This window comes from Humulus lupulus, chromosome 6 (assembly GCF_963169125.1).
Source record: "Humulus lupulus chromosome 6, drHumLupu1.1, whole genome shotgun sequence".
Classification (NCBI taxonomy): domain Eukaryota; kingdom Viridiplantae; phylum Streptophyta; class Magnoliopsida; order Rosales; family Cannabaceae; genus Humulus; species Humulus lupulus.
Window position 1 is genome coordinate 27411048 of NC_084798.1, and position 22421 is coordinate 27433468.

Genomic DNA, 22421 nt, shown 5'->3' on the forward strand with positions numbered 1-22421 from the left:
GATTATGGGTTTAGTTTATCAGAAATAAGAGTAGTTATTTATAAGAATTTGTATTGTTAAAATTTATGTTTATTCAATTCTTTTATTTGTTTTGTTGTGTATGACATGCAACTGATTTTGTATCAAGTTTTGTTAGGGGAATGATTCCACCGTTTTTTTGTTGGATACTTGAAAGTAGTATTTTAATAGTGTTCGATTAATAACATAGCTAGTATCAAGTATTATCAAGTATTAGCATATCATTAGGTTGCAATTTGAATACCAAGAGGTATATTGGTGTATTATATACTACCAACTATATAATGTTTAATAACAATTGAAATTATTGTTTAGAATTTGGTTATGGATACCAAATAGTATATTTCAACCTAGAACACTAATCATATTGATACTATGTTTTCAAGTATAATTATAGTTTGACATATGTTGTATTTATATTGAATTTGTAGGAACATGGACATGGTAATGATAGTTGTGTACTACAATGGTATTTGGGAGGATACATTCAATTATAAAGATTATGAAGTGACTGGAATATTGATCCCAAATGGTAGCACATATGAGATTCTAAGGAGTTCCGTTTGTGATGCTTTGGAATTAGGCAGTGAAATAGATAGATTGGACCTACAATTTCAAATAAAAGATGGAATCCCGCCAATGACAATAAAGGATGACAAGGGCTTAAATTTCTACCTTGAGATGAAGCGCAGTGGTTCTAACAACACATCATTCCCCTTGCTAGTAACGACCTACAAAAGTGCAACAGTTGATAACACACAAAAACTATTGTTTGGAAGCAATAGCAAAAATGCTACCACCCAAGAAAAAGAGTGTGAAGAAATCAGACAATTACATTCGTGGAGTGAAATTGCAAATAATATGGCAGATTACATGTTTGAGCAGGAGCAACTAGCTTTGACAAATAATAGTGAACTACACAACATAGGTTTGATCATAGATCCCCATGTTGAAAAAAATTCAATTAAACAAGTATTTCGTGACAAAAGTGTGGTGGTGGATGCAATGAATATGTATTCAATAAAACACAACTATCAGCACAAAGTCAAGCGTTCATCAAAAACGAATTATGTCTTAGTTTGTTTGGATGATGAGTGTAAATGGTATTTCCGTGCATCATCATTGGGGAAAACAGATATGTTTAAAATCAGAAGTTTCGAGGAGACACGCACTTGTTCGTTAAGTGTTATCTGTGGTGACCATCGTCAAGCTACTAGTACTTTAGTGGGGAATATATTAAAGAGAAAACTTATGAACCCAAAAAAGATTCTTATGCCAAATGACATTGTTGATGACATGATGGATGATTACAGTGTATCAATTTCGTATCAGAAAGCATGGCGAGGGAAAGAAAAGGCATTAGAATTATCAAGAGGAAGACCAGATGAGTCATACCAAATTCTACCTTCATTCTTATTCATGCTACAACAAAAAAACCCAGGTAAAAAGTACAAATATTTTTATATAAAAAGTAGATCATGTTTGATGTTAATTGTTTACATGTTAATAAACTACCTAAATGTATCCATTTAATACAGGTACAATTACTGACCTTGTCATGGATAATGAAAATAGATTCAAATATCTATTTTTTGCAATTGGCATCTCTATTGAAAATTGGTAGCATTGTACACCTATTGTTGTTGTAGATGGGGCATTCTTAAAATCAATGTATGGCGGGACTTTGTTATCAGCGAGTTCACAAAATGCAAATAGAAAGATATTCCCCCTAGCATTTGCAATAGTCGATTCCGAAAATGATGCCTCATGGGAATGGTTCATGCGCAAATTGAAAGAATCTTATGGTGAGTGTGAAGGACAATGCATAATTTCTGATAGGCATGAGAGTATCGAAAAAGCCGCATTGAAAGTATATCCAGGAATTATGCTTGGTTATTGTGGTTACCACCTACTACAGAATATTAAGAAAAAAATAAAAAGGGGTGGTGAAGAGCTAAAAAATGCATTATAAGGGGCTAGTAAGGCTTATAATATGGATGAGTTTGAAAGATACATGTGTGATCTGGACAGAGTAGATGGAAGAATAAGATCATATCTAGCGAATGAAGTTGGCTTTGAGAAATGGACAAGAGTTTTTAGCCCAAACAAACGATTTTCAACATTAACATCTAATATTGCAGAATCAATAAATTCTGCACTCAACGCTGCAAGGGAATTACCAGTATCACTTTTGGTGGAATCCATTAGATGCCTGGTTCAAAAATGGCATTGGGCAAACAAACACCTGGCATCTTCAACATTCACAAATCTATCATCTGAAGCAGAGGAGTCGTTGAAGTACAATCGAGAATGGTCACGCAAAATGAAGGTAACAAACTTTGAAATTATATTTTATTTATTTGTTTAATAATAAAGATTACTAATTACTTTTCATTTTTTAAAAGGTTGAAACATCGAACCTAGTTGTCTACACAATTTATGATTCCAAAAAATCATATACCGTAGACTTGGGAAATAAAACTTGTACCTGTGATAAATTCCAATATGATAAAATGCCATGTTCACATGCAATGGCAGTCATTGGACGAAGAAATCTAGATTGTTATGAATACTGCTCATATTATTACACGAAACAATCATATATCGCAGCATACAAGGGTTCAATCTTGCCTCTTGGTGACATGTCAACATGGGAAGTACCATTAATTTTTTTAGCAATTGATGTACTACCACCTGCCACTAAACGACCTGCAGGTAGACCAAGGAAACAACGATATCGAGGTGCCCATGAGAAAAAGGATCAACACAAATGTGGGCGGTGTCAGGAAAAAGGCCACAACAGAAAAACATGCAAAAATCTGCCTATCATGCGTCCTAGTAATATGAAGAGAAATTAAAGTTACAGTTTCATCTTTTTGTATTTTTTTTATATTTACATTCAAATATGAGGTGTTCAGTTAACGATTTGAATGATTGTCTTATAAAATACATTTATGGTTTCGTATTTTATTAAATTTTTCCTTGATTATTAATATTCAAAACCAGATTTTAACATTTGATAGTTTGAATTAAATGTTATATTACTACCACATGGTATATAAATACATATAAATAACATGTCAAACATAGAAAATCAAGCCCGTTATACAAGAAATTGTCACAAAATGATTACACCACTAGTCATTGTTTATGTCATTTCATAAATAAAACATATTTATATAAATATATATAGAAGAAAATTATAAGTTGAGAGGCTTGACTTAGCAGATTATTGTTCTATTAATGAGGTATGAGTAATTTCAAGTTTATTCCCCCACATAGTATATTATTGTTCTATTAATGAGGTATGAGTAATTTCAAGTTTATTCCCCCACATAGTATATCTAAGAATGATGAATGTAATTTTTTCTCTTTAATAATTCTATGACCGCTTTAGAGCAAAATATATGACTATATCTAAGAATTATATATAATAGAACACATTGCTACAATAAGATAAATAATAGAAAATGCTTCACGAAATTTTGTACTACTAATTATATTTCAACTTGAATAATAAAAATTACTATTAAATAGAATTAAAACTGATTATTGAAAACCAATATATAAGATTACTGTCAATGTATCACAGAACCTCGAACATAAAATAAAATATGTTTAACTAAGAATTGCTGTTTTATTGTCAATAGCCCTTGAACTGTCATATCTGCTAGGAAATTCAGATACAGAAAGGTAGCATTCAAATATCAATAGCTATTTTATTGTCAACAACCTTTGATCTCTCATATCTACCAGGAAATTCAGATTCAGAAAGTAGCCTTCAACTTGTTTCTTTTTTGCGTAGACATACAACTCAACACAAATTTTATTGCGAAACACATCCACCGGCATCAGATTAGGCAACTTTTTAATTTCACCTCGCAAAAAATACTCAGCGAATTTGATGATGAAAATCCCACAATCACTATTATTAAAAAAAAAAAACAGGTTACATTTTACAATTATAGCCAAAGAATGAATGAATGAATACAATTGAATACCTATCAGTTTGTTCTGGAAGGTCAGGCACCACGAAAACTTCAAGAGGATCTGTTTCTTTCTTGTTCTCAAACTCATGAGCATTAGGCAAAATATCCATTCTACTAGCAAAAAATTCAATCCTAGCAAGTAATATAGGCAACAATACTGCATAGGGTCTCATCGCTTTCGATACTTTCCTCAGAGATGCATTTGTTCCCACTATAGAGTTGTACACCTCAAGACATCGCTTATGAATATTAAATATGCATAAAACCCAATGTGTCAAATCCTCAATGAGCACAGGCATCAAAATAAAATCAACTGCATTCCATCGAACATTACAATGCAAGTGCAACCCATCAATATACTCACTTATTGCATTATTGTCCGGTATTGCTGCTGCATTCTTTCCAGAATTCACATATTTTTTATATAATGAGTTGATCCGCTGACCAAAAAAAGAATCTATTGTTGTTGCTGAAATACTAATACTCTCGTCGTATCTAATTTGCTTCCTCAGGTAGTAAAATGCGATGTTTATGTGCTGCATATTAATTAATATACTAATTAGTATCAAGAAAAAAAAATGAGAAGTAAGCAAAAATCAATATCTCTAACCATTATATCTAGATTTCTTCCTGGAGTCAACAGATCATAAAACCATTGTTTGTTATCCACGTCACCAACACCGAAATGGAGAGGAGGGTTTATTCTCTCGTCTAGAAACAACTTCTTCCTGCGTTCGTCAAAAATTATATTTAAAAATAACCATTCAAATGATTATGTAAATTAATAATGTTGTCTGGCACTACCTATTATTTTGTTTAAATCCAAAACGAAACCATTGGTCAAAAGCCAATTGCTCAAAAAAATGAGGAGTATGCTCCAAGTCAGAAGAAAAAGGATACAATCCTTTGATAGTTATAATTGCTGGATTGGATTTGGACAAAGTAGTCTTCTTAGCAAAAGCAAACTCATCTGGAAATGGATCTTTAGTATGAACTCCTGGTTTGGCACTACGCTGACGAGAAACCAATCCAGCCTCAATAACAGGTAGATTGGAGTATTCCTATTATAAAAATCTACTAATTAGTAAAAAATTATATAATAATGCTATTTCATTAGATGATTGAAAATAACAAGAAAAAAAACAAATATTGAATAGAAATTTTAAAACCCAACCTCATTTTTCTTATCTGCATAGCGCTTGATGACTTCATCAACTGTATCACCAAGTGCCTTGAGAAATCCAACATCATCATCATCATTCCCACTTACAACATCAGCAGCTTCATTTGGAATTGACTTATCACCAATAATATTGTCTTTTTTTTCTTCAGGATTATCATTAGAGTTAACTATTGCATCCTTGTACACACTTTTATGATCAATACCCTATCATTGAAATACATCAACAATGCAAACTCATATTTGAAACATGTTAAGTATGTACAGAGCATGTAAAAAGACCTATAATGAAAATGCTTACTTTGTCATCACTGCAACCATTGTCCTTATGATCTTTTGTTTTTTGTTTATGCTGGTTGTGGTCCTCTTGGTTTTGGGTATATGATTGACCAACTATTTTATTTTGAACTGATGGGGTGTGAACAATATCATTGTTATGCATAAGTTCAATATCCAAAATGTTCTGACTCATTATATCAAAACTTGGGGGATCCTCATACTCAATATGTAAAATATTCAAAGAAAAATGGTTAATATGTTGATCACAAAAAAAAAAAAAAAAAAAACTCTAAAAACCAAATATAGAACCATATATAGCTTGCACGCCAACCTATTTATTCAGCTACCATTCAGTATCCACTCACAATAACTCATATAATAAAACAAGAACTATAAGCTCCCCCCTCCAAAATAAAAAAGACACAAAAATACCTTATTCTCTTCTTTCTGATTTTGTAACTTAGCATTAATTTCAATTTCTCCATTAATCTTAGATGACAAGCAAAAAAATGCATATCAGTGGCTAACCATTGTGTTCACAATATACTAAAATTCAATATCTAAAATAAAATAAATTAGTTCAATATATAAATATTTAACAAAGAAGATACCTTACTGACTTCTTTTTGTTTTTCCTGGTAAACACAAATATTAACATAAAAAACTTCAGCTAGCTGAAATATAAATATGAATACAATATAGACACAATTACAAGTACAACATATAACAAAAATTACATCAAAAGCTACCTTGTAGTCTTCTTTTTCAAGTTGAATGTCAGTAATCATTTCAATTTGATCATGGAACTGGAATTGGAAAATATACAACAATTATTGTTAAACTATCAAACAAAATAAAAAATGAACAAAAACATCAAACCTTAACATGTACCATATATTGCTTAATTTCCTTCAATGCTTCGACAAAAACATTCATCTTGGTATCATTATTCTTCATGATCTTCTCCAACAAATCAAACCTCGCATCAATATGTGATTTGTAATTGTTAATTTTTAGATCTAATTGGTCTTGCTTAATAAGAACAACCTTGATGCGATCAATCAAATCAGTAAATTGAGGTCGTTCCTTGTCAAACGATATTGGTGGTGGCATATACGAGCATTCCCCAGCATAAGTCATTTTCCCCTTCACATGAAATGGTTGAAAGTCATCATCCGTTTTTGAATCCGACATTGACAAAACATTGAAATTTTTGATGTCCAACAACATAGCCTCTTCTTCTGAAGGGATAATGTGATTTACCTTAAGCTAAAAAAACATGGAACACATTTGTAAGAGCTTATACAATAGATAAAAAAAAAAAAAAAGAATCTAAAATGTTAGAAAGCTAAGAAGTAGTAAACTCACCACAGATGAAACAAACACTTTCTTTTCTAGCGTACTATATTCAGGCTTTGATGTGCTACTCCATTTGGATATTCTAAAAACTTGCTCTTCGTCATAAAAACAAAATCCTTCATCCTTGAGATTGGGTATCGTTTCATACAGCCAACACTGGAATGTTAATGGGAACCCACCCAACTTGTTTTTGAAGATGGGCAAGTGGGGTTACCAGCAACCTTAATCACCGATTTCTCTTTTTCTCCAACCTTCTTTTTCTGCATTCCCTTAAAACTCGCTTGCAACTCTTTCAACGTTAGATCGAACACTAGCTTACCCCAAGGAAATGTTTCAATCTCATCAGAACCTACCAGATTCAAGATATTGTCTTCAACAAGTTTACCATCATGTTTAGACATCAAATAGTTAGACAAGAAATACATAGCAGCCAACTTAACAACGAAAATATCATCATCTTCAAATTTGCTTGACCCAAATCGTGTATGTATAACTTCACGACATACATTTTGATCGCTGAAATATTTATCAACAAATTTATTGCTGATGTTAAATCTTTCTAGACTATAATCACCATAGCATTTCAAACCAGTTATTATGGCAAACTCGCCTAATCCAAATCTAACTCTCTTGCCTCCAAAATCAAACCACATCTCTTCATTATTGGTTTGATAAAGTTCCCTCATCAACGCATGATGAATTACCTGAGCTTGCATGTTGTAAGATTTAAGATCCAATAAGTGCCCAAAACAGGTAGACATCAACATTTTCCATTGATTATTTGATAATTTTTTCTTAATGTCATTAATAATATTACTTTTCCCCCAAAAATGTATTTTACCACCAATTCTATCTTCGGGTTTGAAATACAAGTTCCATATCTGAAAATGAGAAACGATGTAAAAAAAAGTGTTTAATACTATTACTAAAATGTGCCACATAAGATTAGTACTAACTGGTATGCAATATCAAACACACAAATAATATTCACTACTATACAATATATAAAACGATATTGGCCGACATGTCATATTGATACTAAGTACTGACAATTGAAAATTTTAAAAGAAACAAGACCCATTAAGTTACTACAATATATATGAGGTTATCAAAAATCATATATTTAACTACTCCAAAATAGCTACCAATAAGTATCCAGAACTTGAACTCTCAAAAGCAACATATCACATTTAGATACTATCATATAAATAAACATTAATTTTTTTTTAAAAATTTAGATACTATTGAGTATTTATCTTGTAACTTGATACACACAAAGTGTCAAAAAAATAATCAGTACAATATTAAACAATAAATTTCCCAATAAATAATATTCACTACTATACAATATATAAAACGATATTGGCCGACATGTTATGGTGGCATTAAGTACTAGCAACTGAAAACTTTAAAAGAAACAAGACCCATTAAGTTACTACAATATATATGAGGTTATCAAAAATCATATATTTAACTACTCCAAAATAGCTACCAATAAGTATCTTGAACTCTCAAAAGCAACATATCACATTTAGATACTATCATATAAATAAACATAAATTTTGTTTTTTAAATTTAGATACTATTGAGTATTTATCTTGTAACTTGATACACACAAAGTGTCAAAAAAATAATCAGTACAATATTAAACAATAAATTTCCCAATAAATCTTTAGAAACTATAATAACTTACAAAGCAAATATACATACAAGGATGAAAGGATTATACATTAGTATGAGAATCTAAACAAACATATATTTTAAAAACGACCAAATCACTATAATGATTTTGAATAAAATCAACACGCCAACTTAAATCACAAAACTCACCGAGCAAAAAAATTGTAATGTGTAAAAATCAACCAAAATGAATACCCAAACATATAGCTAAATATATTTCATCCATAGATAAAAATTCATAAAAAAGAGAACTTGATATATAACTTGAATACCATCTTCAACACATGAATACCCCAAAACACGGTGGGTGTAAAAAACCAACAAAAAATAGATCAAACCTTTAACTTTTTGGTTGGGAAGAATGTTTCAAGTGAAGAACTTGACTCATATTTCATATGTTTCTGCTTCTTGGCCGGTCGTTCAACAGCTTTGCAGGTCACCGTCGACACCTTTCGCTTCCCCGACTTGTCTTCGGCAAGTGACTGCATTTTCTACTCTCAGTGGCAAAATGTGGCTTCTGAATAGATACACCGTATTTGACCATCTCAGCTATTCAATGAGATCCTCAAATGAATTTTCCAAACTTCAATCAAACCCCAAAAAATTAGGGATTCAAATCTCTCTCTCTCCATATACCGTAAGTAAAGAAAGAAAAGAATAGAAATTATTGCTTTGTAAATAAGGAAATAAATTATTGCTTTGTAAATAAGGAAATAAATTATACCTTTTTAATATCTCAAAAAAAAAAAAAACGTAACAGTAAAAAAAAGGAAATCAAAGAACTTAATATATGGAAATATAATTAGCTTGTTATATGATGTTAAAAAAAAGTGGGTATAATAAATATGTAAATAAAATATGATTATATGTTATTTATGTTAATTAATATTATAATGTAGGTATATTAAAATATCAATTTTATATTTATAATTATTTATATTATAACGTGTGTGAGTGTAAATCTTCCTTTGGTGAATATATGGGGTTGGTTTGGTTTCTAAGACTAAATTGAATTGGGTTTGCTATTTCTTACTTTAATTTTATATTTTTGGTATCTTATTTTGTTGTAATAAAAATATAGGAAAGATAAATGCACAAATATACACAATCCACAATAAATAGTATAGGAACAAGTATCAATTATTGTAACCTCAAGATTGTTAATGTACAAATTGCAAAAATAAAGACTAACAAAGTGGCACTAAACAAGAATTAAATTAAGTGAATTTTTGAGTTGTAAGTTAAACTGATAAGAAATTGAAATTAAGCTTAAAAATATCAAACACAATCTGAAATAAGTAACAAAAAGGAACAAAGATAGCATAACAAGTTTGGATAATTAATTGTCCATATTATGTGAATTCTAGTAACAATGTTGTGGCAATTCTCTTGCAAATTGACAGTTTAATAATCAATAATTCAAATTTAATTTTCAGGCTTTCGTTGAAATCACTAAGGTCTAAGGTATAATTCTCTAAAGTAACATATGTCTATGTCAATTTAATATTAAGAAAATGTATTTAAGCATCAATTCCACATGATTATAGAAGACAAAGAAGTATGTATGTGTATACCTCTACAAAATTAAAATAAAAAGAAATTAATCTTTGGACCATTTAAGATTTATGTATATTTACCCTTTTCAGCAATATCAATAGTGTACATACTACAAATATAAAAATATGTATCATAATTGTATTTTTAAAAAGTGTTAGATTAATACATTATGGTATTAAAATTGTATTAAAAAAATTATTAAGTAATAAATTATGTAAATTTTCCTAAAATAAATAAAAATCATTTTTAACCTAAGACAGGGTTTAAGCAATTCTTGCCGTTATATCTAACTTAAACCCTGCGGCACCTCCTAATAGCCTGTGCTGCACCGTTGGTGGTATGATATTGGATTTTTCAATAGTTATATACTTTTTCCCTACCGATTTCTTTTTGGATATTCTGGGATGTTTTGATATGGTGTTGGTTTCGTTTGAAATGACAAACTTTTCTATTCTTAGCTGTTAGAGGAGATTGGTTCGTTAGCTATGAGAATTGCTTTCTGGGTTCGGAGTCTTTTTGTTTTCTCTCTTCTGGGTCAGCCAAATTTCCCAGATTCCGCAACTGGGTTTGCTACAGAACTGCCCATATCCTCTTCCGAAGCTAGGCAATGTCATGTGATATTTACTTTGTAGTGTCGGTACGAATATGAAGAAGAAAACTCTCAATTCTTTATACCTCTTCTGCAAAAGCAGACGGCCTCTTACTTCTTGGGCTCTTCCAATGGAAACCGCAGATACTTCATTCTCAACTATTGCCAGTGACCATAAATCTCTCTCTCTTACCTTGGCCGAACAGCTCATTCGACGTGGCTTGTTGTCCTCTGCTCAGCAAGTGATGCAGAGACTTGTCAATCATTCCTCGTCGGTTTCGGATGCAATTTCGGTTGTCAATTTTGGTATCGAACGTGGTTTGGACCTTGATTTGGGTACCTATGGTGCACTGATTAAGAAGTTGGTTGATTCGGGTCAGCATCAGCTGGCTGAGGCTCTTTATCGTGACAATGTGTGTGTTAGAGGTATTGATCCTGACCCCTTGGTTTTGACTCATATGATTATTTGCTATTGTAAGTTAGGGAAATTAGAAGAGGCAAGCTTCCATTTGGATAAACTTCTTACGAAGAATTCTGTTCCTTGTAAAGCTACTTGTAACAGCCTTCTTAAAGAATTGTATGACCGTGAAATGATTTTAGATGCTTTTGATTTTTTCGTTTGGATTAGTAATGCCAGAGTATACCTGGGCTTTTGGTGTAGTCGGTTGATTGATAGACTATGCATTAGAGGCTATATGGATGAAGCTCTCCATGTGTTTGATATAATGCGTGAGGGAATTGGATATTTACCTACGGTTCACATGTTCAAGTCATTGTTTTATGGTTTTTGTAAGAGAGGGCGGGTCCTTGAGGCTGAGTTGTTATTTAGCGAAATGGAGTCTCATGATGTGTACATAGATAAGACAATGTATACTTCTTTAATTCATGAATATTGCCAGAGTAAAAAACTGAAGATGGCAATGCGGGTTTTTCTGAGAATGCTGAAGACAGGTTGTGTGCCTGATAATCGCACATGTAATACATTGATTCACGGATTTGTAAAGATGGGTTTGTTTGACAAAGGGTGGGTCATAAGCAAACAAATGGGAGATTGGGGAATGCAGCCCGATGTGATTACTTATGGTATTATGATTAGTGAATACTGTAAAGAAGGTAAATGTGACTCTGCATTGATGCTTTTGAAAACCATGGTTAGTTGCAGTTTAACTCCAAGTGTGCACTGCTACACAGTGTTGATCAATGCACTTCACAGGGAAAAACGATTTATGGAAATAGATGAATTGTACAAGAACATGCTTAACAATGGTGTTGTTCCTGATCACGTGCTTTATTTTACCCTTTTAAAAAACTACCCTAAGGGACTTGAGCTTCAGCTTGCTCTTATGATTTTGCAGGCGATTGGAAAGAATGGTTGTGGGATTGACCTTTCTGTGCTCTCAGCCTCCAATGACAAGTTTCCTCCTGGGGACCTAGAGCAAGAAATTGAAATCTTGCTTGGGGAAATTGTCAGAAGAGACTTAAATTTAGCTTCTGTGGCATTTAGTGTGTATATCTGTGCCTTGTGTATGGATTGTAAAACAGATGCTGCATTGAATTGTTTGGATGGAATGGCGAGTCTTGGTTGCAAACCTTTGCTTTTTACTTACAACTCCTTGATCAAGTCTCTTTGCAAGGAGGGACTTTTTGAGGGCGTTGAATCCCTAATTGCCATTATGGAAGAGCAGGGCATTATTGCAGACCAAACAACATATTTGATAATGATAAATGAACTTTGTAAACAAGGTGATCTGGAGTCGGCCCTTGGTGTTCTGGACCACATGGATGATATGGGGATGAGACCTAGTGTTGCTATATATGACTCAATTATAGCTTGTCTAGGCAGAGAGAAATGTGTTCTAGAAGCAGAAAATATGTTTAAGAGGATGCTAGAGATTGGTGTTGATCCTGATGAGGTTGTTTATACAACAATGATTATGGTGTACCTGAACAATGAAAGAGTTGTTGAAGCCCGACAGTTGTTTGAGAAAATGATGGAGAATTCAATACAGCCAAGTATGCTTTCTTACACTGCCCTTATAAGTGGATTAGTTAAGAGAAACATGACTGATAAAGGATGCATTTACCTTGGTAGAATGCTGAGAGATGGCCTTTTGCCAAACGTTGTGTTATACACCTCTCTAATAAGTCATTCCTTGAAGAAGGGTAAATTCGAATTTGCCTTTAGATTAGTTGACTTGATGAATTACAGCCAGATAGAATTTGATCTTGTCACATATATTGCACTGGTCACTGGTGTTTCTAGAAACATTCCTGTTATTCAGAATAAGAGGCACATTCTAAGCAGACAATCTCTACAAGCTTGGCAAATGTTGTTTCATTTGCTCCATCAGAGTAATCTGCTTCCGAAGGAAAACTATTTACAAGTTCATCTAACCACTTCCGAAGAAATTAAAAGCTTTGCTGTCAAGTTGATTGAGACGATAGAAAACACAAGGTTCATGCCAAATTTGTACCTATATAATGGTATAATTTCTGGATTTTGTTGGGCGCAGAAGATGCAAGAAGCATATGATAAATTTGAATCAATGCAAAGAGAGGGTTTATGCCCCAATCAAGTTACTTACACTATTCTCATGAGTGGACATGTTCATTCAAATGATATCAATTGTGCAGTTGGAGTTTTCAACAAGATGAAAGCAGATGGTTGTGACCCAGATAAAATTGCATACAACACTTTGTTGAGAGGGCTGTGTAAAGCTGGGAGACCAGTGGATGCCTTGACACTTTCCTATGCTATGCGCAAGAGGGGTGTTTTTCCAAGCAAGCTTTCTTACGAAAGTTTACTGAACTGTTTCTGTGCTAGTAGTTTAGATGATGGTGCCTTCAAGATATTTGAAGAAATGATTGCCTTTCATTATATCCCTCGCTGGTTTAACCGTCACTGGTTGCTCTGCATACTATACGAAAAGAACAAGCTGCGGGAAGCTCGTTTTGTGTTTGATTCCATACTTGAAAGAGGGCAAGCATGGAACAATGAAACAGAGAGGATATTTGTTGCAAGCTGAGGCAATTGATGAGTGTAAAGTTCCTGAATTGAAGGTATATAAGAATTTCCCCATTTTTCTGTTCTCTTTCTGTATTTCATACAATTGGTGATGTCTGATTAAACTGTGATTATCTTTAGGAGATTCTTGAGGTCCCCTCCTTGTACTCAATCACGGTGTTATTGATTTTGGGGTTTCTGGTTTGTTTTTTCATTTATTGGTTAGATTTTTTATTGTGCAGTGGTATTATTTCAATGATGTCCATCATGGGATTGCTGATAATAAGGTACAAAGTGAAATGTAGAATGGACAAAAATTCCTTAGATCATTAATATGTTGGTTTGCATTTATAAATATTTGGTAGGTAATGGCTGCACTTGGAGACTAGGGATGTTTTAGACAGTGAATCTCAAAGCACAATAATCTTTGAACTTTTTGCAACAAGAAGTTCGCCATTTTATACATTGTTTTACTTTTTCTCTTGCCATTGGTCTACTGAACATAGTATGACAAGAGCCTGATATGCTCGATCATTCTTGCATAATAGTGCCCATCTCTAGATTCTGGAGAGTTGGCACTTGGCAGCCTTGTATCACTGTCTTCAATAATATTTTACTTTTTTCCATCACAGTTTTGTAGTGTGATATAATGTGACTATTTGTGTTCATATTGACATAGACATTGCGAAATCATCACAATTTCAATCATAAATGTTACTTGGTTTCTGACTTGAATTTTAATACTTTGTTTGATTTGTGATAATGCTTGTCTACTGTAGATGATATTTCATTCAATATATTGTTGATAGCTCACATTTTTGCTAATGAGAAGCCATGAAAAATCATATGAACATTAGATTTTTCCCATTACGTAACTTATCCTAACATTTTTGAGGTTGAGGGTTTGCACAGGAACCTCACTGTTGTAGTATGTAGTTTTAAAATTGGGCTCTGTAGAGTAGGCCATCTTAACTTTGCTGTGTATCTGTTTTATTTTCTAACAGAAATACAGGATCTAATACTGGCTTTGGCTTATTCAGGTATAATTCACTTAACAATGAGTACCTTCAAATTTGCTCATGCTACAAGGCAATATACGAGATTCCTTTGGTCATATAAAACCCTTCTGACTGAATTCCGGTAAAAGGTGAATCAGCCATTTTGTGCCTGTGCATTATTTAGAGTTCTTTTGGAAGGATTCTACATGCAGATTTTAATGAAATTATGTTGGCACTTGGTTCTGGCGCCACATGATCCAATGCAATCAAGCTAGACTTCTAATTTCCACCTTGGAGGATACAAATCTTTCCAAGCCTTCAAATTTTAGGTAGGTTCTGACCTTCTTATTCATATGCTGTAAGGGTTAGCTGTTTATATAACACACTAGAACTGCCTACTTTAGTAAGACAAATATAAGGGCGACATCCATTCTTTGCAGGTTTCTGTGGAAACAACTAACCACCATGGAGATAAGATAATTGACAGCTCTTTTGGATTCATACAAGGATGAGAAGAACATGGTTGAAGGTTCCTTGGGTGACAAAGCAGCTATAGATCTAAAACAGAAGATTATCGAACATGTGTGCTTTCCATAGACACTCCAAAGCTCGTGTGTCTGAATTTTTAGGTTCGTCAGTGCTATTTTAAATTTTCCAGGTTTAAGCACTAGGCTTTTCTTTCATTTCCCGAAAGGTATATAGAAATATTGTTATATGTTTTCTACTATGAGCAAAATCCAACAACAGTTTAGAATATAACAAAACTAAATATACTTGAATTGAATCATGTTGGTTGTTAGTGACTTCCTATATTTTAACTCTAAATTGGTCTTGATCTCTAACTTAGAATCTTTTTTCTATAAATGCAGGTTGCTGAGAAGCAATGGTTGTTACCAAGGCCCTAGCAGTAAGGTTCCTCTAATGTTAGTCTTCTTTCTACCATCACTGACATTTCTTGTTAAGCTAAATAATGTTCATAACTAGTTAGAGTCATTTTTGGTTGTATTGCCCCCAAAATTAATGCCTGCATACCCTTGCCTTTGATTTCAGTTGGGATTTGTTATTGAGAAAAAACATCCCTAAAACTTTTGGGACAACCATCCGTGACTAAATGAGTTAGATAGGGAATGTACACAGGGACTAACAAATACGCAGGGATTAGTGAAGACAAATATTTAGCAACTATAGAGATTTAAATGTTTTAAGGTTGCCAATTGAAGCACAAAAAGGGAGCTAAATTGAGAATTTCAGTTGCAAAATACTATCTAGATTATAATTATTATTATTAAAGAAGGTGAAAATGTAAATCATTGTATCCAAAATCAAAATTTGTATTTATATTGCTTTTGAAATTATTATTAATAAATATTATTGCAATTAGTAGAAATATGTTAGGAATTTTTAGTTTCTTTTTATTGTATTGTATAGTATTTTTTTTTACTTTGCATTACTTAAAAGGTATATTTTGCAATTAAAGTACCAGAAGTTTTACTTTTTTAACTTAAATACTTAATTTTTTTTTTGGTGATAAAAATACCACAACGTTACTTTTTCTTGTAATCTTTAGGTACCAACAGTTTAGTCTAACTGTTTTTGCGGTAAAAATACATAAACTATGTGTTTACTTACCGTTAAATACCAAAATTTATTTATTTATTTGTGCAGTGTGAAGTAAAAAACGTTAGAGCCATACCAAAATGGTATAAGAGCCATACTTCATCCTATCCTACCGACGAATCTCTATTTCAGGTTATGGCAAACGAAACCTTATCTACAAGTTCTGCAAAATCTAGTGCTCCTATAATATCACCCTTGTCACTTACTCTTTCTCCATCTTTTCGTAAGTCCACAGCCAACAAACTTGACTTTCTTTATGAACTATCATATGTTCCTGAAGAAAACAAGATTACCAATAACAACATTCCTTTGATTAACCCATACCAAATTTTCCCAAAATCCATTACTCATTTTACCTGGTCCATTAAAGCGCTCATTAAACCATCCTACAAAGCCCCAAAAGAATATATCAAAGCTTCTAAATTCAACAAGTGTCAATTGAGACCTACTCTTGAGGTCTAATTCGTTACTTTACAAATCCCTCTTGAATTTATTCCCGAGTGGATTGCACAAGGATTCACCCATATTCATTTTGGTGCCATTCGCTTAGCTATTTCCCTCTATGGCCGAAAGGGCCTTCCAATCGGCTGCCGAATGGGTTTGCTCGACACCCGAATGAGGTAATACCAACATGCAAGCATTGCAACCATATAAACTACATTAAATTCAGGAACAGTAATAAATACACTGTTTCCTAACTTTAATACGTCTCTTAAAGACAATCACTTGACCGATGCTTTCAAAGTTGATGTCCAACTTTTTGGAATTAACTAAGATCTTACTTCCATTGGAGCTACTCTTCACTACCATATGGCATATAGACTCCAAGATCATGCTCTGGATCTTTTTTTGCCAACAGCTGAAGAAGCATTATTGGTCTTAGTAGACTCTACCCAAGTTCCAACATGCACTCATATTCCAAGGCAAATCTCTACAGATGATCTTATGAAGATTTTGCCTAGTTCATGGATAACAAACTATGAGATGCTCCAACAACCTCAAAAAGCTGTCCCGACTCTTACTGAACCATCTTATCACAAGAAAAAAGATGACTCTGTCGAAATAATCTTTGACATAACTTAAACAAAGACTCCCAGTTGCTCTACCGCCCAGTATATGATGACTTCTATCACACCAGCTAATGTGGAAATCCAATCATTGGATTCTCAAGGCAGCCCTATTTATGCTTTTGAATCTTTCGAGGGACATAAGTATTTGAATGTTTGTGACTGCAAAAGCTACTTAAAAATAGAAGAAGACCTCCCAAAGCCAAAGCGACGTCCTAGCTCAGGAAAATGACTTAAGCAACAGCTAGATCAAGGAGAAAAATGAATAGGATTGTTTGGCCAACTCTCTGGAAAGTTTGACTATATAGTCAAATATTCTGCTCCCAAAGACTTACTTGACTCTCCTCCAGAACCAACTGGATGAGACATTGAGTTTCCTCCAACAGGCTCCCAAGAGCCTCCACTTTCAGCTCTTCAACAGAACATTTTGCCATGCTAAAAAAAAGTAGCAAAATAGATGCAATATCATGGAGAAGCTTTTCCTGCTCAAAATTAGTTCCAACAAATTTCACAAGTATGTATGATGACTACTATTGATTATGAGTCAGATTTTCCTCCTTTAAAGAAAGTTGATAAACAAGACGACCAAGGTACGGTCTCTCACCAACCAAAGGTTCAAAACCCCACAACCAGGAACGCGGATGAGTCTCTCAAAAAAGTATCTCCGGCCGAAGAAGTTCTCAACTGGCAATCATAAAATATGATTGCCAAAAACAAGGTCTTAAAGCAAGTCGAGTTACAAAATACCAGAATAGAGACGGCAGTAAAACAATATAAGACTACTGTCATCGTTAAACTCACTGCAAAGATCCAACAGATTCATGAAGAGCTTCTAGCCATCATTAAAGCAAACTCAATTCCGATGCCAGTATTCCTAGCAAAAGAAGCCGAGATGAAGAGGCTTAAAACTCGATATGAATCCCTCAAGAACTGGTTCTGCCAACAAGAACCGGCAAAGGCTTCTTCAACTAGCTATTTGGGAACCTTGTCCCTGTTCGGGATAACTACGATGCCGGTCCCTTGGCAATTTGCTACAATACCAAAGACCTCCCAGCCTTTTCCTATTACTGGATCTGTGTAAGAGGACTCTATTGTAAGACTGAGACGCATGCTTGATGAAAACCAACAACAGAAGACAAAAAAGGGGAGGAAGAAAAAATCACCAAGCCAACCGACAGACGAACTCAAGCAACTTATGGTTCATCCAGCCACAAATCCTCTTGTCACAAATGATTCGACATACAAGCACTCTCCACATCGCAGAAAAGAAACAGACACAGACGATAAAAGCTCTTCGGCTAGTTTAGAAGATATTTCAGATGACTGGTCTGAAGAATGAGTTCAACTTCTAATGATACTATACCTAGTGATCCCGAAAGTCTATTCAGTGAAAACTTATTTAGCGATGACGATGGAGCAGTTCCACATTTGATGGTTCAACCTGCTGAATCAAACTCACAGACTGAACCAATTATCACAAGTGAAAACGAAAGTGGAAATGAATCAACAACGCCACATGTTCCCTAAAAACGAAAGAGTAAAAGTTAAAACTTTCACTTTAGATGACCTCCTGCCATCAAAATGGCGCAAAAGCTTCCAAGAGTTTCAGGCTTGGCTCAGCCTAGAATCACAAAAACTAGAAGCACATATATGAATGGTTCTCCTCAACTTTGTCTTGGCGATTACAGACAGATGGCGTTTTTACAACTTTCATCTATCACCAATACCCTGACCTACTGTACGTTGAATTCTGCGGACAGGACGCTCAAGTCACTGAAAGACTACGCGCATAATTCTTTAAACTAAAATGTTGTTAAATGGATAAGAGACATTTGGAGAAGCATTACAAAAAGATGACTCAACAGTTCTACCAAATAGGTGGAATTGATGATCTAAATCTAAAACAGGCTTTGCTATCTTTCATATCAGAACCACTAAGAAAAGAAACCTTCAGACTTCTCTCAAGAACAGGAAGAACCCTAGTTGATGCTACGATTGGAGAAATCTATCAGCTAGTTCTAAAGACATTGGAAAAGATGTGCTCTCAGCACAAATTTATCCAAGAATTCATGAAACAACCCAAGAAGCTCGGAAAGGCTTGCAGCCAAAAGGACTTGCGGATCAAATACCCATCAGAATCAGCATGTTTTTGTCTTCCAGAAAAAATGAAACACAACAAAAGGTTTAAGACCTTTAAATCCTCAAAGGAAAAAGAACGTCGCACATTCAAGTTTCTAAGAAAGAAGCGCTCTATAAGGAAAAAGTTCGACATATGTTTCATCTGGGGCAACAAATGACATTATGCCAAACAATGTTACAAAGGGAAAACTGCCAAACTAATCTCCCACATTCAACAAGCAACTGACATATCTCTCGAAGAAAATGACCTAAAATCCATCTTCTCTACTGATGACGAGATAAATCCAGAGTCCATCGGTGCATTCGAACAACATAAGGCTTTAAATGAAGTCTACCACATGGCAGCTATCAACACAATACAGCCATCACCAATCATCTCCACGTAAATCCTCTCTACAAAATATGCTCAGTCAATCAAAGTAGCAGCCTTCTTTGATATAGGAGCATCATACACCATGATGAACCCTGATGTTCTCCCTCCGGAATATTGGAGGAAGGAAAAACAATTATTTCATGCAACGAATGGAAGCATTTTCTGTACAGAGCTCATCACTAAACCAATTAAATTACAGTTCTTCCCGGGATGCTCTATCATTCATAGAGTAATTGACTCAAAATTACCAGGGAATGATCTAATTATTGGTTTTGATGTCTACACCAAGAAAAAGGGTTTACGGATCCTTCCTGGTGGCCTTGGCTACAAACAACATTTTGCTCTATGGGAATCTATACCAAACTACTTTCTCATGCCTCTTAATCCATTCTCCAAGATCAGACAACGGCTCATAGAAAATTCATGTGCCACAAGTCATGCCGAGTTCCTCCAAAAATGTGAACACTCTCTATGGAAAAATCATCAATTTACCATTCAAGCTCAATGAAGACATTAACCCTACCAAGGCAAGTCACCAAGGCATGAACCCAAAGCATTAGAAAATGGCAACCGAGGAATGCAAAGAACTACAACAACAATGATTGATCGAACCAACCACCTCTTCATGGGCATGCCATGCTTTCTACGTCAATAAGAGATCAGAGCAGGCTCGGGGAAAGCAAAGGTTGGTCATCAATTACAAGCCCTTGAACGAATTTTTGGCAGATGATAAATTCCCCCTTCCAAACAAGAATTCCCTATTCGCAAGTCTGTCAAAGGCTCAAATATTTTCGAAATTCAACCTAAATGCGAGATTTTGGCAATTAGGTATCAAACAGGAAGATAGGCCCAAAACGACCTTCTACATTCCAAATCACCACTATCAGTGGACTGTCCTTCCCTTTGGTCTCAAAACAACCCCATCACTGTTCCAGAAGGCCATGACTAAAATCTACGTCCCCATTCTAGATAAGGCCCTGATCTACATTGATGAAATATTGCTCTTCTTACAAGATAAACAAGCTCATCACAATCTACAAGCCCAATTCATCTCTCTCACAGAAGCCCATGGGGTTATGTTATCCGAAAAGAAGTTGATCATTGGACAAGCCCAAATTGACTTTCTAGGGATGAAGCTTATTAAAGGCTAATATGAGGCCTAACCTCACATAGCCCAAGAATTGTTAAAGTTTCCTGAAAAGGACTTCACAAAGGTCCAAATCCAACAGTTCTTAGGAATTGTAAACTATTTACGGGATTTTGTCCTGCGACTTTCGGAAATGACAAGATCACTAAGTGACGTGCTTAAAAAGCAAACTCCACCATGGTCACAAGAGCAAACTGTAGCAGTCAAAAAACTTAAGGAGATAATGTAGACACTACCACCTTTGTAGATTCCTTCTGATGGAAAAAGAATCTTGCAAACAGACGCTTGAGTTCGTCTGTTGGTTGGCTTAGTGATTCTTTCTTCCTCCCCTTTTTTGTCTTCTGTTGTTGGTTTTCATCAAGCATGCCTCTCAGTCTTACAACAGAGTCATCTTGCACAGATCCAATAATGGGAAAAGGCTGGGAGGTCTTTGGTATTGTAGCAAACTACCAAGGGACCGGCGTCGTAGTTATCCCGAACGGGGACGAGGTTCCCAAATAGCTAGTTGAAGGAGCCTTTGTCGGTTCTTGTTGGCAGAACCGGTTCTTGAGGGATTCATATTGAGTTTTAAGGCTCTTCATGTCGGCTTCTTTTGCCAGGAATACTGGCATCAGAACTGAGTTTGTTTTGATGATGGCTTGAAGCTCTTCATGAGTCTGTTGGATCTTTGCAGTATCGATGACAGTAGTCTGAGATTTTTTTACTGCCGTCTCTATTCTGGTATTTTGTAACTCGACTTGCTTTAAGACCTTGTTTTGGACAATCATATTTTCTGATTGCCAGTTGAGAACTTCTTCAGCCGGAGATACTTTTTTGAGAGACCCATCCATGTTCTTGGTTGTGGGGTTTTGAACCTTTGGTTGGTGAGAGACCGTACCTTAGTCATCTTGTTTATCAAATTTCTTGAGAGGAGGAAAATCTGACTCATAATCAGTAATAGTCATCATACATACTTGTGGAATTTGTTGGAACTGATTTTGAGCAGGAAAAACTTCTCCATGATATTGCATCCATTTTGCTGCTTTTTTGTAGCATGGAAAAATGTTCTGTTGAAGAGCCGAAAGTGGAGGCTCTTGGGAGCCTGTTGGAGGATGCTCAATGTCTCATCCAGTTGGTTTTGGAGGAGAGTCAGGTAAGTCTTTGGGAGTAGAATATTTGACTATATAGTCAAACTTTCCAGAGTGTTGGCCTAACAATCCTATTTCTTTTTCTCCTTGATCTAGCTGTTGATTAAGTAATTTTCCTGAGCTAGGACGTCGCTTTGGCTTTGGGAGGTCTTCTTCTATTTTGAGGTAGCTTTTGCAGTCACAAACATCCCAATACTTATGTCCATCCGAAGATTCGAAAGCATAAATAAGGTTGTCTTGAGAATCAAAGGATTGGATTTCCACATCAGCTGGTGTGAAAGAAGTCATCATATACTGG

At 34.5% G+C, this 22421-nt stretch overlaps 2 protein-coding genes across 4 annotated transcripts; both read left to right on the top strand.

The window, feature by feature from the left end:
• Positions 1-2011: 2011 nt before the first annotated feature.
• Positions 2012-2577, top strand: LOC133784890 (uncharacterized). Its single transcript, XM_062224157.1, has 2 exons — positions 2012-2347; positions 2557-2577. The coding sequence occupies exons 1-2, from the start codon at positions 2012-2014 to the stop codon at positions 2575-2577; spliced, it is 357 nt and encodes a 118-aa protein (XP_062080141.1).
• A 7792-nt stretch (positions 2578-10369) lies between these two features.
• Positions 10370-16044, top strand: LOC133781956 (pentatricopeptide repeat-containing protein At5g62370). Of its 3 annotated transcripts, XM_062221081.1 has the most exons (6): positions 10370-13711; positions 13898-13942; positions 14696-14982; positions 15094-15282; positions 15523-15576; positions 15704-16044. In XM_062221081.1, the coding sequence occupies exon 1, from the start codon at positions 10708-10710 to the stop codon at positions 13675-13677; it is 2970 nt and encodes a 989-aa protein (XP_062077065.1). In that variant the 5' UTR covers positions 10370-10707; the 3' UTR covers positions 13678-13711; positions 13898-13942; positions 14696-14982; positions 15094-15282; positions 15523-15576; positions 15704-16044. The 3 variants fall into 3 exon arrangements, with proteins under 3 accessions (XP_062077065.1, XP_062077063.1, XP_062077064.1); XM_062221079.1 differs by having other exon boundaries at positions 15523-16044; XM_062221080.1 differs by lacking the exon at positions 13898-13942 and having other exon boundaries at positions 15523-16044.
• The last annotated feature ends 6377 nt before the right edge of the window (positions 16045-22421 follow it).

Coding starts and splice junctions, on each gene's coding strand:
- LOC133784890 (XM_062224157.1), top strand. CDS start 2,012: ATGGATGAGTTTGAAAGATACATGTGTGATCTGGACAGAGTAGATGGA. Junction 2,348..2,556: donor AATGGTCACGCAAAATGAAG/GTAACAAACTTT, acceptor ATGCAATGGCAG/TCATTGGACGAAGAAATCTA.
- LOC133781956 (XM_062221079.1), top strand. CDS start 10,708: ATGAAGAAGAAAACTCTCAATTCTTTATACCTCTTCTGCAAAAGCAGA.